Here is a 19,817-nt window from a genome sequence, read left to right as displayed (position 1 = left end):
CCCTTATTATCTCAACGGAAATCAGGGGATCGATCAATTCGTGGTGTCGATTGTTATAATCGTAACGGGGATTTACGACCCCCGTTGACGTCTCTCCTTGCGATTACGTCTCCCCGCGATTGGTCGAAATTTACACGGTGTATATATGTATGTATGTATGTATGTATGTATGTATGTATGTATGTATGTACAAGTGAAATTATTCCGAACATTGAGCTTGACAATATATGTGAAAGTAAATGAAATTGGTGAGGTATGCCTTTTTGTGTATAAATGCTTAAGTTTATTATTTTGTACAAGAGAAAAAAAAAGTTTATATATTTCCAAGTATTATTGCTTCTAAACATAATAAAATCATTAGACCAACTTTTGATTTTCTCTGTAGCTGATAAATGACATAAATGTGTTATATAAATCTAATTTTTATACAGCATTTGGTGAACTTACGCATACGATATTCAATTGAAATCTTTAATTGAACTTAATCTGAAACTTGTTTTGTTTGGTCGTCGACATTTGAATCTCCTCATCTTTAGGTATGTTCATTTATTACATCTTTTCTCAAAACTATGTCAATATGGTGAACACTTTCCACTGTGATATAATCAAATCCAAATTTATACAGAAAAAGCACACAAATTTGATTCTCATCTATAGTCCGTATTGACGCAATTCCTATTATTTTAAAATAAAGCAACTGATAAAACACCGATCATGTCGTGTCCGAATAGCTTCAAATCTAAAAGTGATATATCAAGTGTAGAAAACAATTTTATACTTTTAATTTTACATTTCACGTAGATGTTTGTTTGAGAAAAAAGATTTTGTGGCACAAAATCTTTATTCTCAAAAATTGAAATATTCCAGAGCGATAAATGATTGAATTTCATTTTGACTCGATAATTTTCATCTATCTATTTTCTACGGAATCTATCTTCTCATAGACTAGGACATGATTTGTATAAATTTTCACACAGAATTAAATCTTTTCGTTGATAAATTTTTAATATAATTTTTAATATTACTAACGAGAAAACAAATCGGTTCCGCAACTTCGGCATCGCGCATATTAAAATTTTTTTAATTACATCACCATCAGAATACTAAATAACAGATTATTTGTAAAATTAAATATTAGCGAGGAATTATTATTTACATTTATTTTAAAATATTAATCATAAAAATATTAACATTGATTACAGACTACTAACGTATTTAACTACACATTTAACTACGGTAGAATTTGAAACATTTTTCGTGTTTGTGGAATCGATCGTATCATATGTTGCAACTTAATATTTCTGGAACGGAATAATTAAGAATTAAATAAGACGCAAAGTAAATATTATTATAAATACAATATTATGGCGATGGAAGCTAAAAGAAATGCTAAATTGTGTAGCAGGAATACACGAATAGAACTTTGATTGTTACAAGCGTAGCCTTCGCAGAAAGAACACGCAATGCTGGATCCCTGAAAATATTCTTCTAATTGGCAGTATCCATCGATTTCTCGTGACGGGACGCAACCTCGCACCGTTACCAATATGTGCCCATCTACATCATGAAGGAAATATGTAGTTATTTTATAGTCTCGGCAGTGTCATAAACAGAAAAAGCTTAAAACTAAGCTAAATGAAAATCAATGTGACGGTGGTAAAAAGCAAGAATTACAAGATTGGATACCAGCGTTGCTAAGTTTAGCGTTGAATGTAGCGTATCAAGTATTTATTTTATATAATTGCTTACAAACGTGAGAAGGAATCTTACGACGCCATTAAAACAACTGACTTCTCAGAAGACTGAATGTGATTTTGATTTTACTAACAAATTAACAGTAAATAAAAAAATAATTCCATGTTTGTATAGTTACTATAAATTGTTATCACTACTTCATGTCACTCATCTAACATAGATAGATCTTTGTTGTGGACTTCAATAAATGACTAAATTATTATACGATCATAAACTTTATGTTTATATTTAAACGTAAGCATTATCCTATCGTCTTTGGAAAGTGATACTTCGAAGAATGATTTTACATGTAAAAATAAATCAAAAAATTAAATGTAACATCTGTCCGAAGAAGCTTCGGTTTTGAAAAAATCGAAATTAAAAATTCATCGAATAAACGCGTACCTATACTCCACGTCTGTAATTGATTTGTAGTGACAAGCAATACAAGAGTGATAAATATCAGTGATACATCTATTTATCAATTCTATAAATTGATAATTTTGTTAATTTACGTTTATATTATTCAATACAGTATTGAAAGTGACATATCCCTTTATGAGAGAAAAATTAAGAATTCAAACGTATTTTGATGTTTCATTAATCCTTCAAAAGTCCGTATCCGTCATTTTAGATGCGAAAGATTTATTACGTAATATTTTAAACATAATTATATGTGTTTATACAATCGTGTTCCTGTAAATACAGAATGTATCTTTGTGTGTTCGCCTGATATTTGATCTGCTAGTATTAGAAGATGTCTACTTCGTAGATGTTAAAAGATGCCTAAGTGCCTGTTTAACGTTCGTATTTTGAATGTTAAAAGACGCCTACTGTGGATTTTGTTCAGAATGTCCAAGATACCCTTAGTATGCTTAGGATACATATATATATTAGGATACATATGATTATTATTAAAAAGTCAATATTCCAATCACCATCAGTGTCGCAATAATCCCTTTTCCGGTAAGGGTGTGACGGTATCTGAACTGACATGACGTGAAATAATCTGTGTTCCTTGAAAATTTGGCCATATTTTATCCAGGTCAGGAACTTCAACAACTTGTATCTTTCGGCAACGTGTCTCTATATTATCCTTCGAAAATACTGAGTTTATAACACTTCATTTATTATTTTAGTACGCCGATTATCGATTGCAGAAGAAACTAAAACTTCTAAAAAATAATATTTTAAGATTCCTGCTCAAAAATATTCTTTCTTTGTGACCATGCTGGTAAGTTTTACTCGCGAAGATCTCACGAAATCTTTAGTATATTCTGAACGGAACAAATGCTCCTATACGTATTCCAAAGAAACAATTAAAGTGATCAATTTATATACAGGGTGGTTGGTAACTGGTGGTAAAAGCGGAAAGGGGATGATTCTACGCGAAAAAAGAAGTCGAAAATATAGAATAAAAAATTTTCGTTTGAGGCTTTGTTTTCGAGAAAATCGACTTTGAATTTTCGCTCGGTACGCGTGCACTTTATCACGTCTCGTTATAACAGATCTCACTGTAGATTTTTAAAAAAAATTAAAAAAAAGTTTTAAAAAAATTAAAAAAACATTTTTATTCTATATTTTCGACTTCTTTTTTCGCGTAAAATCACCCCTTTTCCGCTTGTACCACCAGTTACCAACCACCCTGTATATATTAATCTCAAACGCAAATAATATAATATTCAATTAAATTATGAAATTTCATGTGTTACGCTAAAAGTATAAGTATTAAGTAAACATTATTAACTGAAAAGAAAGCCATATCAAAATATTTCTTTAGATTTTCTCAATAATTTTCGAGTGGCGTAAACATTTGAAATAAGATAAAGCTCAAAATCATGAGATGATAATTATGAATAAATATTATATTATAAATTAATTATGAATAAATTATGAATACATAATCGTAAATCCTGGAGAATTGCAACCGAGAGTAGACTACATGGGAAATTTTAAATGATTGAAAAGCAATATTAGAAGACTCTTTAATTAAAGAAAAGCTAACACTAAATAATAAAAAAGAATGACTAGTGAAAGCATAAAACAAGTTTTAACTGAAAATTAGTTTGTGGCATATGTTTCAAAAATATTACAAATCAATTGAAGATCATAAGAGAAACTACATGCTTTTGAATTATGACATAATCATTATAAAATCATATGTTTCTTAAGCTACGAAAATATAATTAAAAATCCTTTATGGTGTTATTGCATTATAATATAATAACCAGTTTTTAATTGAAACACTTTGTATCACAGTTAATAAATAATTCATCAAAAACTGAATATACTCTTGAAAAATGTAAAGCATCTGTGCTATGTTAATTGCAAAATGTACATTAAGTTCGATTGCGTGACATTGTTGTTCAATTTGAAATTTGCATATTTGTAATTAGAAACATGATATACAGAGTGAACTACATAAAGTATAGCATTTCTGAGTCTGTATACGATAGATAGATACATGTCTATATACCACCATAAATATAAACACCATTAGGTATATAAAGTTTTTCCCTCCAATACATTTTTTTTATTATTGTATTTATCATAGCATTTTTTTTTTTTTTTGTTAAAAAATTCGTACTGTGAAAATGAAATGTAGGTCAAAAATAGTACAAATACTGTTGGCAACCCCTGTATGTACATAAAAGATTATTTTTTTTATTTCCATTGTAAAAAAATTCCTTAATCTTATCGTGCAAATGTTTTCTTTTGATATTTTATGCAATGAAAAATCCAATGTCGCAATGTCTAGTAATGAGAGTTGCATTAATATTAAACTTGTGCTTGTTTAATTACTATATTTAAATGAAAAATAATTTTTTACCATTTTGTATTTCAGCAGTAAATTTGCTAATAAAGCATTTACGAGTCTCATTTGCATAACATTTTTTTCATTCTTACTCATACATAAAATATACCGACAGTTTTGCAAGAAGAAACGCTTTGTGGATATGTAAACGTTTCATTTGTAAATGTTCGCATATGTCACTTATATGACATTTGGACAATACAAACACATTTCTTGACATAGTCTAAGCACTACCAAGGTATTAGCTATTTAGTATGTAGAAGCGTGTGCGAATGCAATCAACGTTAATATAAGCACGTAGTAGATATGTGCATATGCGATTTACATACATGTATACGATGCGTGCACGTAATGAAGGTGAGCGCACGCAACAGTAATTTACAACTGGATATACTTTATACGCACAATCGATGACACTTTTAAGACAATTCTGCGACTCGTTTTGGGGACAGAGAACTAAGTCGAAATAAGGCGTCGGGACGTAAGGATCGTTGCACTCTCTTGTATGTCCGTTTGTCAAATCGGTATTGCATTGGTAACACCATAGATTTCCTCCTGTCGTGTATTCTGTTAAGTGGTTGAATTTTCTCGATTTTAAAGTAGTCAACAAGTAAGATTGAAAAGAATGTTAAGCTTAAAAGTAAACAAAGTTAAAGGTGAAGTAACGGAATTAATCTAACTATAAATCATTACAGCTATATACAAGATATTAATGAATATCATAGTGGTGACACTTTGCATAATTGCAATTATTCTTTGTCAATTGTAAATGGATCTTTCGTGAATTACTAAACTTTTTCGACTAAGAATTATAAGAAAATATTTACAATAATTACTGTCTATTAAATTTGTTTTGAATTGTCCTAATACTTATCAATTGCGTTAATAGTAAATTTAACTAAGTGTCATTTCCATTGAACGCTTACACGAAAATAATATTAAAAGCTACCGATTTAAGCTCTACTTACCCAAATTCATGAGAACGATTATTATCGCCAAACTTACTTGTGCAGCCATGTTGGTTCTACCTGCTATCTTATCTATGATAATAAAGGTAAGGACTGTAGCAGATGTCTGCAGTGCAGATGTTAAACGTATTAAGAAATACATACATATTATGCATACAATCTTCCTCGTGTACGTAATAATCTATAAACGTTAAAATTATCAAACAACATTGTTCCTCAGTGTTGCATTTAATAATTGAATAATCACCATAAAGTAAGTACCATAAAAAAACTGTACAGAGTAATTGCATTTTCAAACCCTTCCAATCATATATTTTTTAAATTCTCGTTTAGAATTATAGTGCACAGATATTACGTTAGAATACAAATTTAAAAATCAAGCTGTAATATCTTTCGAATTATTGTAAAAAAACACGGTGTTAATATTAAAACTAAGTGTGAATATTAATACATATTTACAAATAACATTAATAGAAAAGTGAATAATATAGATAATGTCGTGACAAGTTTTAACCGCATATCACCTATCATTTCTTTTAAGAACCACGCATACATAAATTTTCATTTATTTCACTATTTGATAAGCTTGAAATTGGTAGTCTACGTTTCTACGTTTGAGAATATCATTCTTTAAAATTTTTCTCGAAAACGTATATTTCAATTAATATGAAAAGACATCGCTCTTATCCGCTTGGAGAAACCTCACGGATTACGTATATTTTTCTAATGCGCACATTTATGTACAAAGTTTAAAATTCTTATTGCTTAGTATTCAGTTATTTGTCGAAAAATTGCGGATTGAATTTTTAACGATAATACAGTACAACCGGTCGATATATATTTATTGCTCGTCACAATTTTCGATAATAATATATTCCATCTTTAGAAGCTAAGTAGCATTCCGTGATATAAACATTAGCCAAATTTGATATTTCATAAGCCTCTTCGTTTGTATGTACAATACACATATAAGTTCAAGTACATATATAATATACATATATTTACTTCTTTATGCTTGTAAGGTCGTGCTTAATGAATTTAATCGCAAATGCAATTTGACAAATATACATAATAACATCCGAATTTTTATAATGAACACACATACAAGCAATGACCATTGCTCAATCAGCATAAAGTTATTAGTCGTTAAATATAATTCTATAGACATGGGCTTCTCGAAGTATTCGATATACAAAATCTGCTAGCCAATTTTTCTTAAAATTTGGACAATAGAAATTGTGTGGAAAATCACATTTCTGTCTGGAATTCTTTCATAGGTATTTCGTTGTTTTCATTTCGTTATGAAACAAGAAAGAAACAAGACGGAAACGTTTATATATATATCAGAAGTCATTCTAAAGTAATGGAACAAATCTGGTGAATTCCCTTATAGACTATCGAAAGGTAATTTAACCACGACAAGAAGTTTGATTATTTAATAATTTGCATCTTTCGTCTGTACGAAATAGGAATTTACGATCTCGCTACAGAAAATACAAATAAAAATTATGTGCGTATATAGAAAACAATAAAAATATACAGAAAAATAATTTATTCGTTAGTCAAAAATTAATCTAACAACGCTGAATTTTTAATTTTTTTTTCTTTTTTTCGAATATTCATTGTATGATACATACTCGTGGCACGATGTGAAATATTAGTGAACAATATATATATATGCTTAATGTGTGTGTTTTCGAGTCTTAGAATACGCTATGAATCGATTAACGAGCAACGCCTGTAAGGCTGATCGCAATCAACTCTATATTTTGATATATAAAGGTTACGCGCTGTTATAAAAACAGCCCAAAATTACAGCTCCAAGAGCGGATAACAAAGTAAAGGAAATTGTTGGCGAAATTGTAATCGAACTATTGCAAGCATCCTCCGTGCATAATTCACAAAATTCCAGCTTCTTATCGTCCGTAGTTAATGTAGGGATCATTGCATTTATCGATTTGCACGGGTCAACGGTCTCAGTCTTCGCTGTTTGGCAACTTCTCATTGTGATGTTTTGATATTTATCTAATAAACATAAATAAAAGTTCCTTCGCTTACATTCGTTCGATGGATAATTGGTAATTAAATAATTAGGTAGGTAATTAATCAGATAAATGATAATTTGAATAATAATGATACGTTTGAATATAAAGATAATAGTAGAAGTATAGCGCAACAGTTTTTCGTTTGACACTTTTACCCTCGTATTCACGCATTCGCTTTTTTATTCACACCATTTCTAAATTTGAAATCTATCACGATGATGAACTAAAATTCTCATACTCTGAATAATTTACCTTTCAAAATCATTTTAGCACACGCCATTGGAGCGACAAGTTGATGATCCAAATCGTCAACCTCAAAAATTGGAGCTGCCCAAGTTAAAGCTTTATGCTGTTGAATTCTCAGTTTCCAATCCAGCATTTGGTCTAAAGTACATTCGACAAGTTCAAGGTTATGTGCCTTAGGATCTGTTTCACAATTAGGATGCGTTAATGAAGTACACACATAGCATCTTACATTCTTATCTGTGAAACAAAAAGAACAGTTATTTGTAATACAAAATAGGTTCTTATAAAAATAATTTTTTCAGAATTAGAATTGTTTCCGTCGCATAATATTAAACGTACAGGACGTTAGATAAGCCTGAAAACGGCCAAATATTTTGAAAACGAAACAATTTTTCCAAAAATGTAACCTAGATCCACTCAAGATCAAACGAATATGAACATTCAATAGAACTTTTAAAACCTTGAAATATTGATTTGAACCATTTTTCTCAAATAATATAATCTCAAAAGATATTCTCTATATATCAGATTTTATTGATGGAGCATGCAAAATTATGATAATAGAGATTTAATATTGTTAGGTTTCTGAAGATTATGAATACCCCAGTATTTTTGTTGTAATGGTACGAAATAATACAGTTTAATTGATTATTTAATGAAGCAATTACTAGGTTGCCCGAAAAGTGTCTTTCTTTCCCAAATGTGTTTTTTACAACACTGCACCTTCAAGCAAACGTGAAACCAAGTCTGTGAAATGTCGCGGTGTTTATCTCAACGGAACAAAATGGATCGTACGTAATTCGACAAAATAATATAAAACAAAAAACGTTGTACGTCCATTAATTCCTCATAAAACGAAAGAAACTTTTCGGACAATCTAATATTAAGTACAAGCATACTACTAATGACGTTATTGCTTGTAATTCTACTTACATGTAGTAAACATACATAAAACTACATGAACATGGTATATTTTGCAGTAATCGTTCAACAACAGAAAAGTAATAAACAATAGCTTGTTTTTATATATCATTTGATTCACTTGTAACATTTTTTTGAATAATCGATATTTTTGCAAAACGTTGATTTTTCAGTTCTAATTGAATTTTGGAAATTGAGATAAATCTACAAGAATTCCATTTCGTCGAGTAAATAGAATATCGAAACATTCGAACTTTTTTTCATAAATTGCAATTAGCAAATTCATTTCCCATTGTGCACGGACAGTCACTTCTTTCGTCATTATCTCGCGATTCTTCACCTTCAACGTTTGTATCACTCGAAAGTTGTTGAGTTTGACATTGCAGTATTTTCATACACCTCTCACAAGTACTTTACATGTTTCATGTTTGACACGAAATATTTATAAGATATGATCACGGTTGTGTGTATTTGCTTAATGTTTGTTTCAACAAGAAATTTTATTACTTAAAAATCAAAACAACTCACCACTCCGTTATTATAAACACTATAAAGTTCACGTCTTAGAAAATAGATGAGATTATAATTAAGTGATTTTATATATATTTGATTCATAAAACTGGATTTTTAGTTTTAACAGACAAAAGAGTTGATAACAGCTAATAACAAATTTAAATTTTGTTCGAGAAATAATAAAAAAGATATTACTAGCTTTCTAACTATTTAAAGTTACGCTCAAATAATTATTAGATTAAACCGTTGTCATTGCAAAACTAAGTGCTACGATTTTTGCAACTTTCTAAATTGATATAAAAAATATGGTAAAAAAGTTAGTGAACAACACATAGAATTAAATATTACATAAAATAAGAACGTGAAAAGATCACGATAATTATTTTTAAAATCCAAACAAATAAGAATATATACAGAAACATATAGATTCAAAAATTAATCTTACATAGATGAAACGTTTTTCACTCTTGTTCAGCGTATATCTAGTACAATAACGGTAAGAAAATAGAGAAAGACGTAAATGTTCCAGAATAATAACGTATGAATCTCCTTAGAAAAATATAGAAGCCATTTTTCTAGATTATAGTCCATTTCAATTCAACGATTGTTTGTTTTCCGGAAGAAGTAAATAATCTATTTCCTCTGGCGCCTGGTAGACGCCTCTACGACGTCGGAACATTCTCTACTGTCGCACATAATTCTAACAAACCAATGGATGGTGCTTACGTACCGTGAGAATGTTTATAATCGAGCGTATATTTCCAATGTCCCGTTTTCAAACATACGCATGTTCAATGTAGTTATTATTTGGGTCGCAGTATTGTGGCGCCAAGAGTCGCGACACTATATTACTCACCCCTACAAATTGTTCCATATCTCGTAGTTCGACAAACGATAGTTAACCTACTCCTACGTACTACTCATCTAGTTTCAGACTGTTTCGAATCGATTGAGAATATCCGCGACTCGAGAGTAACGGTTTTTTTATCTTTTTTATTCACGTTGTCTCATAAATATATATTAAAAGACATCTCGAAGTTATCAAGAGTTTCTGACAGTTAATTAACGTCAACTGTAAATATGATTACTATATACACGGGACAAATAGCTAATCGAAAGCTGAACAATGCGGAATATTGGGAAATATCTTTGACCGGTAAATCTACATATATCTGATCTAGTCATAGCCTCCTGTAACATTTTTAATCATGCAAAGGAACGTTTACTGATGTTAAGTTGTCATGTACTGGCCTCACGTTTATACAATGTATAGGTTTTTAACATAGTTTTATATAAATATTGCATTGTCTATACTGCTTAGATACTATATGATAATTAATTTATGTACATTAATTTTAACACAATTAGCAATATTAATTAGAATATTTTTATACCAATGTGTATACGGCAACATCATAATACTGTATTGTTAACGTTCCCAACAATTTCAGCAGTTATCATAGTGCACAACTATAGCAGAATCTAGTAGCTAATATTGTCTAATCATTAGATTGTAAGAAACATCTTTAATCGGTTATTCCGAAATTAGTATGAAAATAACATGATGAAATTTCTTTTAATATTTACAAAAATATTGTGATCGATATAGTTAGGCAGTAATAAAATTTAAATACGTACAGCTTCTAAATCAGGAAATATGCAATCTGTTACTCAAAGCATTACCGAAATATCCAGGGCGGCTTGTGTATGATAAATTGCCTGCCAGTAGGGGTACCTTTGTATTTTTGAAATTTTTATGCTAAAAGGCAATGCAAAGAGATCAGAAATATATATTTATTCGATAAAGAATATTTGTTTCTATGCCCTTAATCACAGTACTTCTGAAATACGAGTGCAAATATATTCTTGTAAGAGTTAAATGTTATATTAATTTTTGGTATCGAAATTAATGTTTACGGTTTAGAAACATAAGGACTGGAAATAATCATAATAATATAAAACCATAAAATAGGTAATGAGAACTTCTTTGTAACGAAAGTAAAAGGACTAAAATGTACTATGATGTTTAATAATTCGTCTAATAGATCTATCTGCATAGTTTCCGAAATAATCTAATACATTATACTAGTTATCATAGTTAATTTCTTACCTTCATATATCTATTTCGTAAATAAAAATTTCTAATTACTTAGCTTCTAACGAGCTTTTCTATATTTACATCTTTTTTAATTTTAATTGAAATACGTATTAATAATGTCATCAATTTGTATAGGATATTATGAACAAAAATTTTAAACTAACACATTTTTAACATATATTAACAATAAGTACCATATATGATGTGTATATACAGTGTCTGAAGTTATTTTCCGTCAAACGGTACTATTACATTCTAGAATAAAAATAAAAAAAAGTGTCATACACAGACTATGATAAAAATACGAAACAACAGGAAAGTGCGTTTTTTTTTGATAAAATGTTTAAACGAGCATTAACCTCAACGACAAGCTGAGGAGGGCCAATTATTCGCCCCCTCATATGACCAAATATTAAGAAACTTTAAAACGAAAGATTTGCCAGATAAGAATTAATTGTACACTAAGAATTGATACAAAGAGATAATATAAAGGATCAATACAAAGAATTAATATAAGGAAATTCAAAGAAACGAATGAAAGTTTCGTAACGTAGTAAATCCAACTTTCACCAATTATATTTTTATAAAATCGAACAATACTTTGAAATGGAATTAACGTAAATACCGCTAATACGCATGCCTTTATGCTTTTTTAAATGAAAAACTAGTCCATTGTTATTTCATACTTCTCCTGTAAGTGTTTAATAAAATATTTATGAGCTTATATATAAGTTCAGTTCCTTTTTTTATTGTTACTCATAGAATACGCAGAAGTTTGGTGGAAGAAATTTGGAACACTTTATACACACATATATATATATATATATAAGAATAACACATACATATACTATATGCACAGTATGTGTACTGTTATGTTTATCCTATTACTCTAATAGACTATATTTTATAAACCACTATATATCCTATGAGCGTTACTATAGAAAAATTGCAAAGAAAAGCGTTCAATAAATTAATCACAACATGGAATCAATGTTAAAAACATAAAATGTAAATGTTTCATATTGGCACACCAACAGCTTGTAAAATCAACGTATTGCTGAACAAACTTTCATTTGTATTTTCACTAGTGTTCCACCATATTTGAAAAAAAAAGAAATCTTTTCGCATCGTTTTGTAAAAGTAAATTTTCAGTATAATCACCTGCACGAGCCGTCAACATGAACGCGAGATTAACAATTAACACTAGGATTCTTCGATACATCCCGGGAGTTGCGAGAGACAAGGTTTCACTTGAAGAAGTTTACTCTCGGGGAACAGAATACAAACTGCGATTCGTGACGGGGGTTGAAGCACTGGCACAAGGAAGGATTGTCGCCGAGTCGACAGCCTGATCGCGAGTATGAGATTGCGAGGTCCGCCACTCACCACGCCACTCACCGACCTCCTCTCCTCTTTTCACCACTCCTCACTGTTTTTCACCTCTCCTCCACAGATCGCATAATCGCGCAAGTCGCGCAAAGATTTAGCTTCTCTTTCCCTTTGAAGCCTTTCCTCTAGATCGTTCGACGTCTAGATCAGTATTAGGCATTCAGCTTTACCAAATGCTCATGTGAATTCTTATTTTCCGAAAAGAAAACTAATCTCTTATGCAATACTATTATTAATCCTTCGTTTGCAACCTTATTTTATTGACGTCGTCCGAATACTGGGTCGTTTAAGTCCATACAGTCCTTTTTTGGATTTTTGTGCTTTGTAGAAGCCTCTAAAGTTCTTGAATACTCTTCCAAGTTTCTAGAACATCATGCAATAATATTCGTTGCTACGCGTTGATGTAACTTCTTTAAGCAAAGCGAAATTTAAAGAAAAATGTGGAAATAAATGAAAAATTACTTTAAACTACTGATCGAGAATTAGTTAAAATTTTTTATATTTTTATATTTTAATAAAGTTAAAATTTTTTTTCAATTTGTATATACATTATTTCTATGGGTATTACATTCTTGTTCTCTTTTTCTTTTTTCTTTTAGTAAAGGTACTTTTGTTACAACCTGAATGTATGGAAAATTTACAGTTGAAATATAATCTGTTCTATTCGCGTGAAAAATTGAAATTAATAAAATTGACTTAGATTTTAAAAATTATATAAAATGGGATATACGTATTAAATATAGAAGAAGCAAGTTACTCTATTGTTGCCTCTAAGATTGAAAGATGTAATCACTGAGACGACTTCAATCATTTTCAATCGGTTCCCATTGAAATCACCGACAACAATTCACCGACACCAGATTTCATCGATGCCAGACCACCGACACCAAACTTCGCTAACAACAGCTTTGACTAACTACTGCCTCAAATGATTGACAGTATTAGCAAAGGGAAATAGAAAAAGATCTTCGCTTATGTAGGTATTTTTGCTTATTTGCCGTACTTGTATTTATTGTACCTTTGTTGTATTTTTATTTTTCTTTTTTTTTTACTTATTGCTGTAATTAATGATGATCGGCTGCCTCACGCCGCGTTGCATTAAAAATGTCACCTCAAACCTAACACGGACCATGAATTTGATATTTATTTGTGTTAAGATTACACTAGAACTTACGAACGTAAATTAATTGAAACAAAAGCATAATTTACTTAATTGCTGGTCAGCTCGTGCTCTGTATTGCATTTGGGTTAGTTTTTTTAATCCGATCACCGTAAGGCAGCCGGTTATCAACTATCTGCAGCGATAAACCTACGTAACCAAAAACCCTCTCTTATTTTTTTGTGCTAATATTGCTTGTTAGTTAAAGCTGCTATCGAGGTTGTCGTCGGTTAAAGCTATCGCCGGTGGATTGTTATCGGTGAAAACAGTGCCGATAAAAATTGTGTCGGTGAATTCAATGAAACCTTTCCCAACCATAGTTAAACGACAAATCCTTGTATGTAATCATAACAAATTTTCGAATTACTAAACAGAGACAGGTCATTTTTCACTAGTGAAAAAAGGTAAGAATAAAATTTGATACACAAATAAGAGTTTATTGGAAATGGTAACTCGTTATAAAATATAATTTGATTAAAAATATCTTGAATTGAATTCAAGGAGAATGATGTGGAAATAAATACATTTAACGAAATATGTATAAGGTGTTTCATATCAACACTAACAAGGGAACATCTCCAAACGTTAATTGTAACCAAATTTATGTATGTGTAGTTCTCGAAAAATATTTGACAGATACATTTTCTTTTACGTGCTCATATTCACGTTGGAGGGATGAAAAGAAAGTTGGGGGTTGGGAACATATTTTGCAGGATATCTCGAAAACTATTGGATCTAGAAAAGTGGTTCAACTATCAAAATTGGTTGTTTTAAAAATAAGGAATTCATTTGCGTAAATAGGACTTTTAAAAATTCATTTGTTTAAAATGATAATAGAAAGTGACATACTTTTATTGTAAAATGCACATGTGTAAATTTGAAATAATTGCACAAAATATTGATAAACTGGAATTTGGATTTTCATCTTACATCGTACCTAAATTTATAAACATCGTGTTTCATTATTATCTTGTGAAAAATATAATTATCTTCTAGCCCAATATTGTTTGCATTAACTTGAATATGTTCTTTCAAAATATCGATACGCGCTTTACGGTCCATAAATATATACCATAAATAAGACAATATAATATAAATAAGATAATATAAGATAAATAAGATAGACCATAAACTAGCTGGCATTCACACAACCCCAAATTGTGACTGATCTTATTCCCCATCATGTTTTATAGTCGACTGCCTTATGTTTAGTATTTCTTTGTCGCCATACTTTATATTCCAGATATAAATTAATGTCCTATAGTCTTTGCAAAGTATTTCCGAATATTTTTGTAACGTCAGAACTGGACGTTTCCTTTTGCAATTTAGTATTTGTAAAGCTATTTAATATTTAATAAACGAATAAAATGTCTACGTTAACTGCAAATTATAATCTAACATAAAGTAAAGCATACTTTTACTTATTCCCATAATTACTTAAACTATAGAGTAAAATAGTTAATATCATGATGGCCGAATATTTTTGTGGCAGATTGTACATTAACATTAAAACAATTTTCAAACCCATTATGCTATTTTCATCGCATTTGTTTTCTGCTGTTTTATCTTGCCAATTATGCACAGACCGGTATATTCATTTCCCTTTCCTAAACGCCTGTTACCTGGTTTATTTTCTCTTTTAATTTTTCCATCGCTATATCTGTCTATGATTCCTTGAATTGTTGATCTTAGTTTATTTCCAATTTCAAAAACTTCGTGCAGAACTTCGCACTTGTTACGAAAAATTGCAATAACATCTTTTTTCCTTTTCAGTCGTTTAGTTGCCTTCTCGTTACTTTAAAGTCTATCTGTACCGGTAACTTTAGATACTGATGTTAATTGTATTAACATTTCACGCATGTACATGTGTATGTATCATCACGTTATGTACAATTTCATGTAGGAATACATATTAGGCGTATATTTTCCTCTATCTTTTTAGATATTTGTTAATATCTTCATAAAAATATGGATAAATAACGTTCTCCAACATATGTACACGTCTCTTAATTGTGAAGGTAAACAGAGTTCTATGAAGCTTTGTTGAAATTCACTATTGTTATGTATCACACAAAATGTGTTTTTAAGATTCTTAGATATTTAATTTCCTCTACATTTTTGTTTTTCCTCTATTTATTCTATTTCTCTGCTTTTTGTTTATTATTGTTGTAATTGTATCCGTAAATTGTCACGTTTCAAATAGTGCAAGACATCGTTCAGGAAGAATGAAACATAATTGAGCAAACAAACTGACTAACCCTGAACTGGTACAGTATTAATTTCATAGTCGGATTATAAAGTATCACAATAAAAAATTTTAAATGTCTAACATCATATTATGTTTGAAAGCAAAACTATGACAATGTTACATCTGGTATGTTTTAGGACTCACTACACTGGAATCAATCAAGTCATAAAAAGCAATAAATTGGTTAAATTAAAAAGAATTTTAACGTTGAAATCAATCTCGGGAACACGTTTTTATTAAAAATCCTCTGTGTACTATAATATTATAGCATTTACGTCATAATTCGTAGACATTTTATTAGTCACATTATCAAAATAATTTTTTGTAGAAAAATATCTTCGACGAAATACGAAAATAATTTTGAATTTTATAAATGAAATTCGTTTTTTATCATAATTTGAATATTTAGTTATACACGAACTTTACCGACCTCTTCCATTAACACTAAACCTACCGACACTTCGTGTATACCTATTCCTACCGTGTGCGGTCAAAATGACCGATGATTAAAGAAGTAATAGTTTTTAAGACTTAACTTAGATAATGGTTAATTTATAACTTAATGTATATAAAATGATGAACTTTCATAAAATTTCGTCCAAATTTACTTTTGTTTAATTGCAATTATAGACTTAGATAGAATTACACTTTTATTTATATAGAGATATATCTTATTCAACTTTGCTGCATTTTTTACAAATTATCTTATTATCAAATGTACATTTGCCGCATAAATATTTCCCGCATCTTAAACAAATTTTGGTAATTTTGTAACCTTTACAATTTTTTACTTGACAAGTTTTTTATAGTAATGAATCTGAACTTGTTGATAGTTTTATTGCATGGTCTTTTCCCGCGATTCCTTATATAAAAGTAATGTATGCATTAGGTTTATAACAATTTTGTGAATTCTCTGTAAATTGGCCACATACTGTAGATACCATTGCAAATTTATTGGTTCATAAACGTTAACTTCTTTCGCTCTTATCAAACTATAAACCTATAAACCTCATAATTTCAGCAAAGTCATTCCTGTTCATTGTTTTTGAAAAAATGCAGGTCTCCAAATATTATTCCATATATATGAGAGATCTAAATTCTTTACCTGATATGCACCGCGGATATATAGCAGAGCAATAAATGCATCTAGTTTTGTTGCATCTAGCTCCCTCTTAGTCCCCAATACTCTAAATGCTTCTACTTCCGTACATTTTATTATATGATCCCTTATACGGTGATCAATGATAAGATAATATGCCGTCTTTGCTTGTCCTTTCATTGTATGCCGTTTAACATATCCCTAAAAATATTATGAACTGATGTCCTGCCAGATTTGGAACTTGCATCTATTTTTTTCCAAACTGTTCCATCGGGCCCAGTTTCACTCTCTGTTGTCAACGATAATTTCTTTCCTTTTTGCCCTTACATAAACGCTTATTTATAATATTCAACTCTGATCCAGTTGTAAATAGCTTTTCATATGTTTCCATGCCGTTTTCAGTTGCTGAAGTTTCTTGTTTATCGTTTATCACACATTGAACAGTCTTCCTCTATGTCCATTATTTTTATTTTTATAATTTTTTTTTAAATCTTGACATTTCTAGGGTAAATATTTATCACAGAATAATACCATGTACGGAATACAAAATTATTGTCAAATTTGACATGCTTTACTTTTCCTTTTATAACAATTTTATACAAAACATTTTATCTGAGATGCTTTCTGTCTGAGTTTTAGAGATAACAAGTTTAGATATCGACTAATTGACTAACAAGCCGGGATGTATTCCAGTCGAAAAGACAATAGCAAGTAAAAAATATGATCTGTGACGGCGATATTTATACGAAAATATTGATGAGTATTGACTGTTCTCCACCAACGGTTACTCGATTACTGGAGGATGGGAAAACTTTTCCCGTGTTTTATAGCAATGAGCAATAACCCTAAGAAACTTCTCGACTTTTAAAAATGTTTGTAACAATGGACTGTAAAAAATGCTAAATTTTGTAGCGGTTCCTTAGGATTATTATGAGCCTGAGTTGATATGTCTTGACAGCTGATGACTATCTTGATCGAGGGATGGATTGTTTTATGACAAGATTACGGGTGTAACAGCTGTTATTATTTGTTATTACTGATTTTGTTTGTCTTAAGATAGCCTTTTCGTTGTACTGATTGCATTTATTCTAAGAATAACTAACATATATTGTCGGGCCGTTAAAATGACCGCTCACGGTAGACAAGGCAGAGTACAAGTTTTTCTTAGAAAATAAAAGAGCAAACTAAAATTAAATACCGAAAAATATATTGTATGCATGTTTTAGGAAAAGTCAGAAATTATGAAGCAATATGATAAAGTTTAAATGTGGTTGAATTTGTGTAGAAGTCGCGAGAGCGGTCAATTTGACCGTGCCGGTAGGTTTAGTATTAAACTAGTTAAGTTACGTAATTAATAATAAATCGATAATATGACCTTACGCAACACTGTTTGTCGCTATAATTTACAATAACTTTTAATAATTAAAACTGAACCTTTATTAATCGCTGGTCATCAAAGTCAGACTTCAAATACATTTAATGTATGACGACTAGCTACATTAGTTACGAGTGAATACTTCCTCTCAGAAAATGTTTCGTCAACCGACAATTACGTGACATGATAAAGTGATAGAATTTACTACTGGAAGTACTTACATCTTATTAAACATTTTTGATTTCTCATATATGTACATACCTGATACTGTACAATTAAAAATATTAATTTATTTACCTAGTTTAAATATTATCTAATTTAAATATTACGTAACATGATGAATGAGACACTTTATCATTTAATACGTTTAGTCACGTACACATCTGTTTAATCAACTATGAGTCATGGATTGTATAACTCTCACTGAATTAAGATTTAGTATACAATCCACATGGGAAATACATTTAAAACTAGTTGGCAAGAATTCCAAATACGTTTCCTTGCAGATCACATCAAAGTAACACATTACTAAAGAGAACCGTATAAATTGTGGCAGTAACGATTGACGTCGGGGTTGAAGGGCAGCGCGAATACGTCGAAGAACGTTAATTGTCTATTAGCCTAATTAAAGCTAGCGATATCCATAACAAAGACGGTACACAGACCATATTTTTGTAGTACGAAACATGAAAATATGTTTCGTAAAAATTATTCGCTTCAATGTAATCCTTCAAATGCAAAGTGACCATACTGTAAAACATAGAACAGCATAGTAAAATTTTAACAGAAACAACCATAAATTCAGTGAACTAATGAAGTAGAGATTTGTTGTTTCGCTTGCTAAATATTATAAAAAACTACTAAATTATTTAGTAACTAAATATTACAAAATATTAAATTCGAATATTTATATACCTTCTCGCGTTATGCACCTTTTATACATTTTACGCCTTATTTTCATCGGCAGTCTGATAAAGAAGAAGAAGAAATGAAAAGAAGAAGATAAAGAAGGCTCCAGATCGTCTTGAATTTTTAAGCGGAAATCAAATTTCTGTTTATAAGGCAAGTTGTGAATAATATTAAAACAGATTGACCGATGGTCAATTGCAAGCAGGGAATTAACCAAGCTTACGTATATCTGACAAGTTTTCAAGGTTGATCCTCTAAAAATGATACTTACAAGGCGATTTTGATATTCTTCATTTTC

At 30.1% G+C, this 19,817-nt stretch overlaps 2 protein-coding genes across 3 annotated transcripts; both read right to left on the bottom strand.

Moving 5' to 3' along the window:
• Positions 1-1,115: 1,115 nt before the first annotated feature.
• LOC117205172 lies at positions 1,116-6,012 on the bottom strand. Of its 2 annotated transcripts, XM_033443323.1 has the most exons (4): positions 5,518-6,012; positions 4,955-5,116; positions 1,435-1,557; positions 1,118-1,301 (listed from the first exon to the last, which is right to left on the bottom strand). In XM_033443323.1, coding segments are annotated over exons 1-4 (429 nt in total). In that variant the 5' UTR covers positions 5,660-6,012; the 3' UTR covers positions 1,118-1,299. The 2 variants fall into 2 exon arrangements, with proteins under 2 accessions (XP_033299213.1, XP_033299214.1); XM_033443322.1 differs by having other exon boundaries at positions 1,116-1,557.
• A 1,040-nt stretch (positions 6,013-7,052) lies between these two features.
• On the bottom strand, positions 7,053-12,729 carry LOC117205171. Its single transcript, XM_033443321.1, has 3 exons — positions 12,502-12,729; positions 7,815-8,045; positions 7,053-7,542 (listed from the first exon to the last, which is right to left on the bottom strand). Exons 1-3 carry the CDS (start codon positions 12,560-12,562, stop codon positions 7,301-7,303), a joined length of 534 nt encoding a protein of 177 aa, XP_033299212.1. The 5' UTR covers positions 12,563-12,729; the 3' UTR covers positions 7,053-7,300.
• Between the last annotated feature and the right edge of the window lie 7,088 nt (positions 12,730-19,817).

Source organism: Bombus bifarius, unplaced genomic scaffold (genome assembly GCF_011952205.1).
Source record: "Bombus bifarius isolate JDL3187 unplaced genomic scaffold, Bbif_JDL3187 scf7180000007987, whole genome shotgun sequence".
In the NCBI taxonomy this organism is placed as follows: Eukaryota; Metazoa; Arthropoda; class Insecta; order Hymenoptera; family Apidae; genus Bombus; species Bombus bifarius.
The sequence above is the reverse complement of the archived record's forward strand: the minus strand, read 5'-3'. Positions and strand labels throughout refer to the sequence as shown.

Bases quoted from the DNA above. Each gene is read 5' to 3' on its own strand.
- LOC117205172 (XM_033443322.1), bottom strand. From the start codon at position 5,659: ATGTATTTCTTAATACGTTTAACATCTGCACTGCAGACATCTGCTACA. The intron at 5,117-5,517 runs GTAAGTAGAGCT...ACCACTTAACAG, and splicing joins AATCGTTCTCATGAATTTGG to AATACACGACAGGAGGAAAT. The intron at 1,558-4,954 runs GTGCGTATAAAG...TTCATGATGTAG, and splicing joins TCTTAAAAGTGTCATCGATT to ATGGGCACATATTGGTAACG.
- LOC117205171 (XM_033443321.1), bottom strand. From the start codon at position 12,562: ATGTATCGAAGAATCCTAGTGTTAATTGTTAATCTCGCGTTCATGTTG. The intron at 8,046-12,501 runs GTGATTATACTG...TTTGTTTCACAG, and splicing joins CATGTTGACGGCTCGTGCAG to ATAAGAATGTAAGATGCTAT. The intron at 7,543-7,814 runs GTAAATTATTCA...TATGTTTATTAG, and splicing joins TGCTAAAATGATTTTGAAAG to ATAAATATCAAAACATCACA.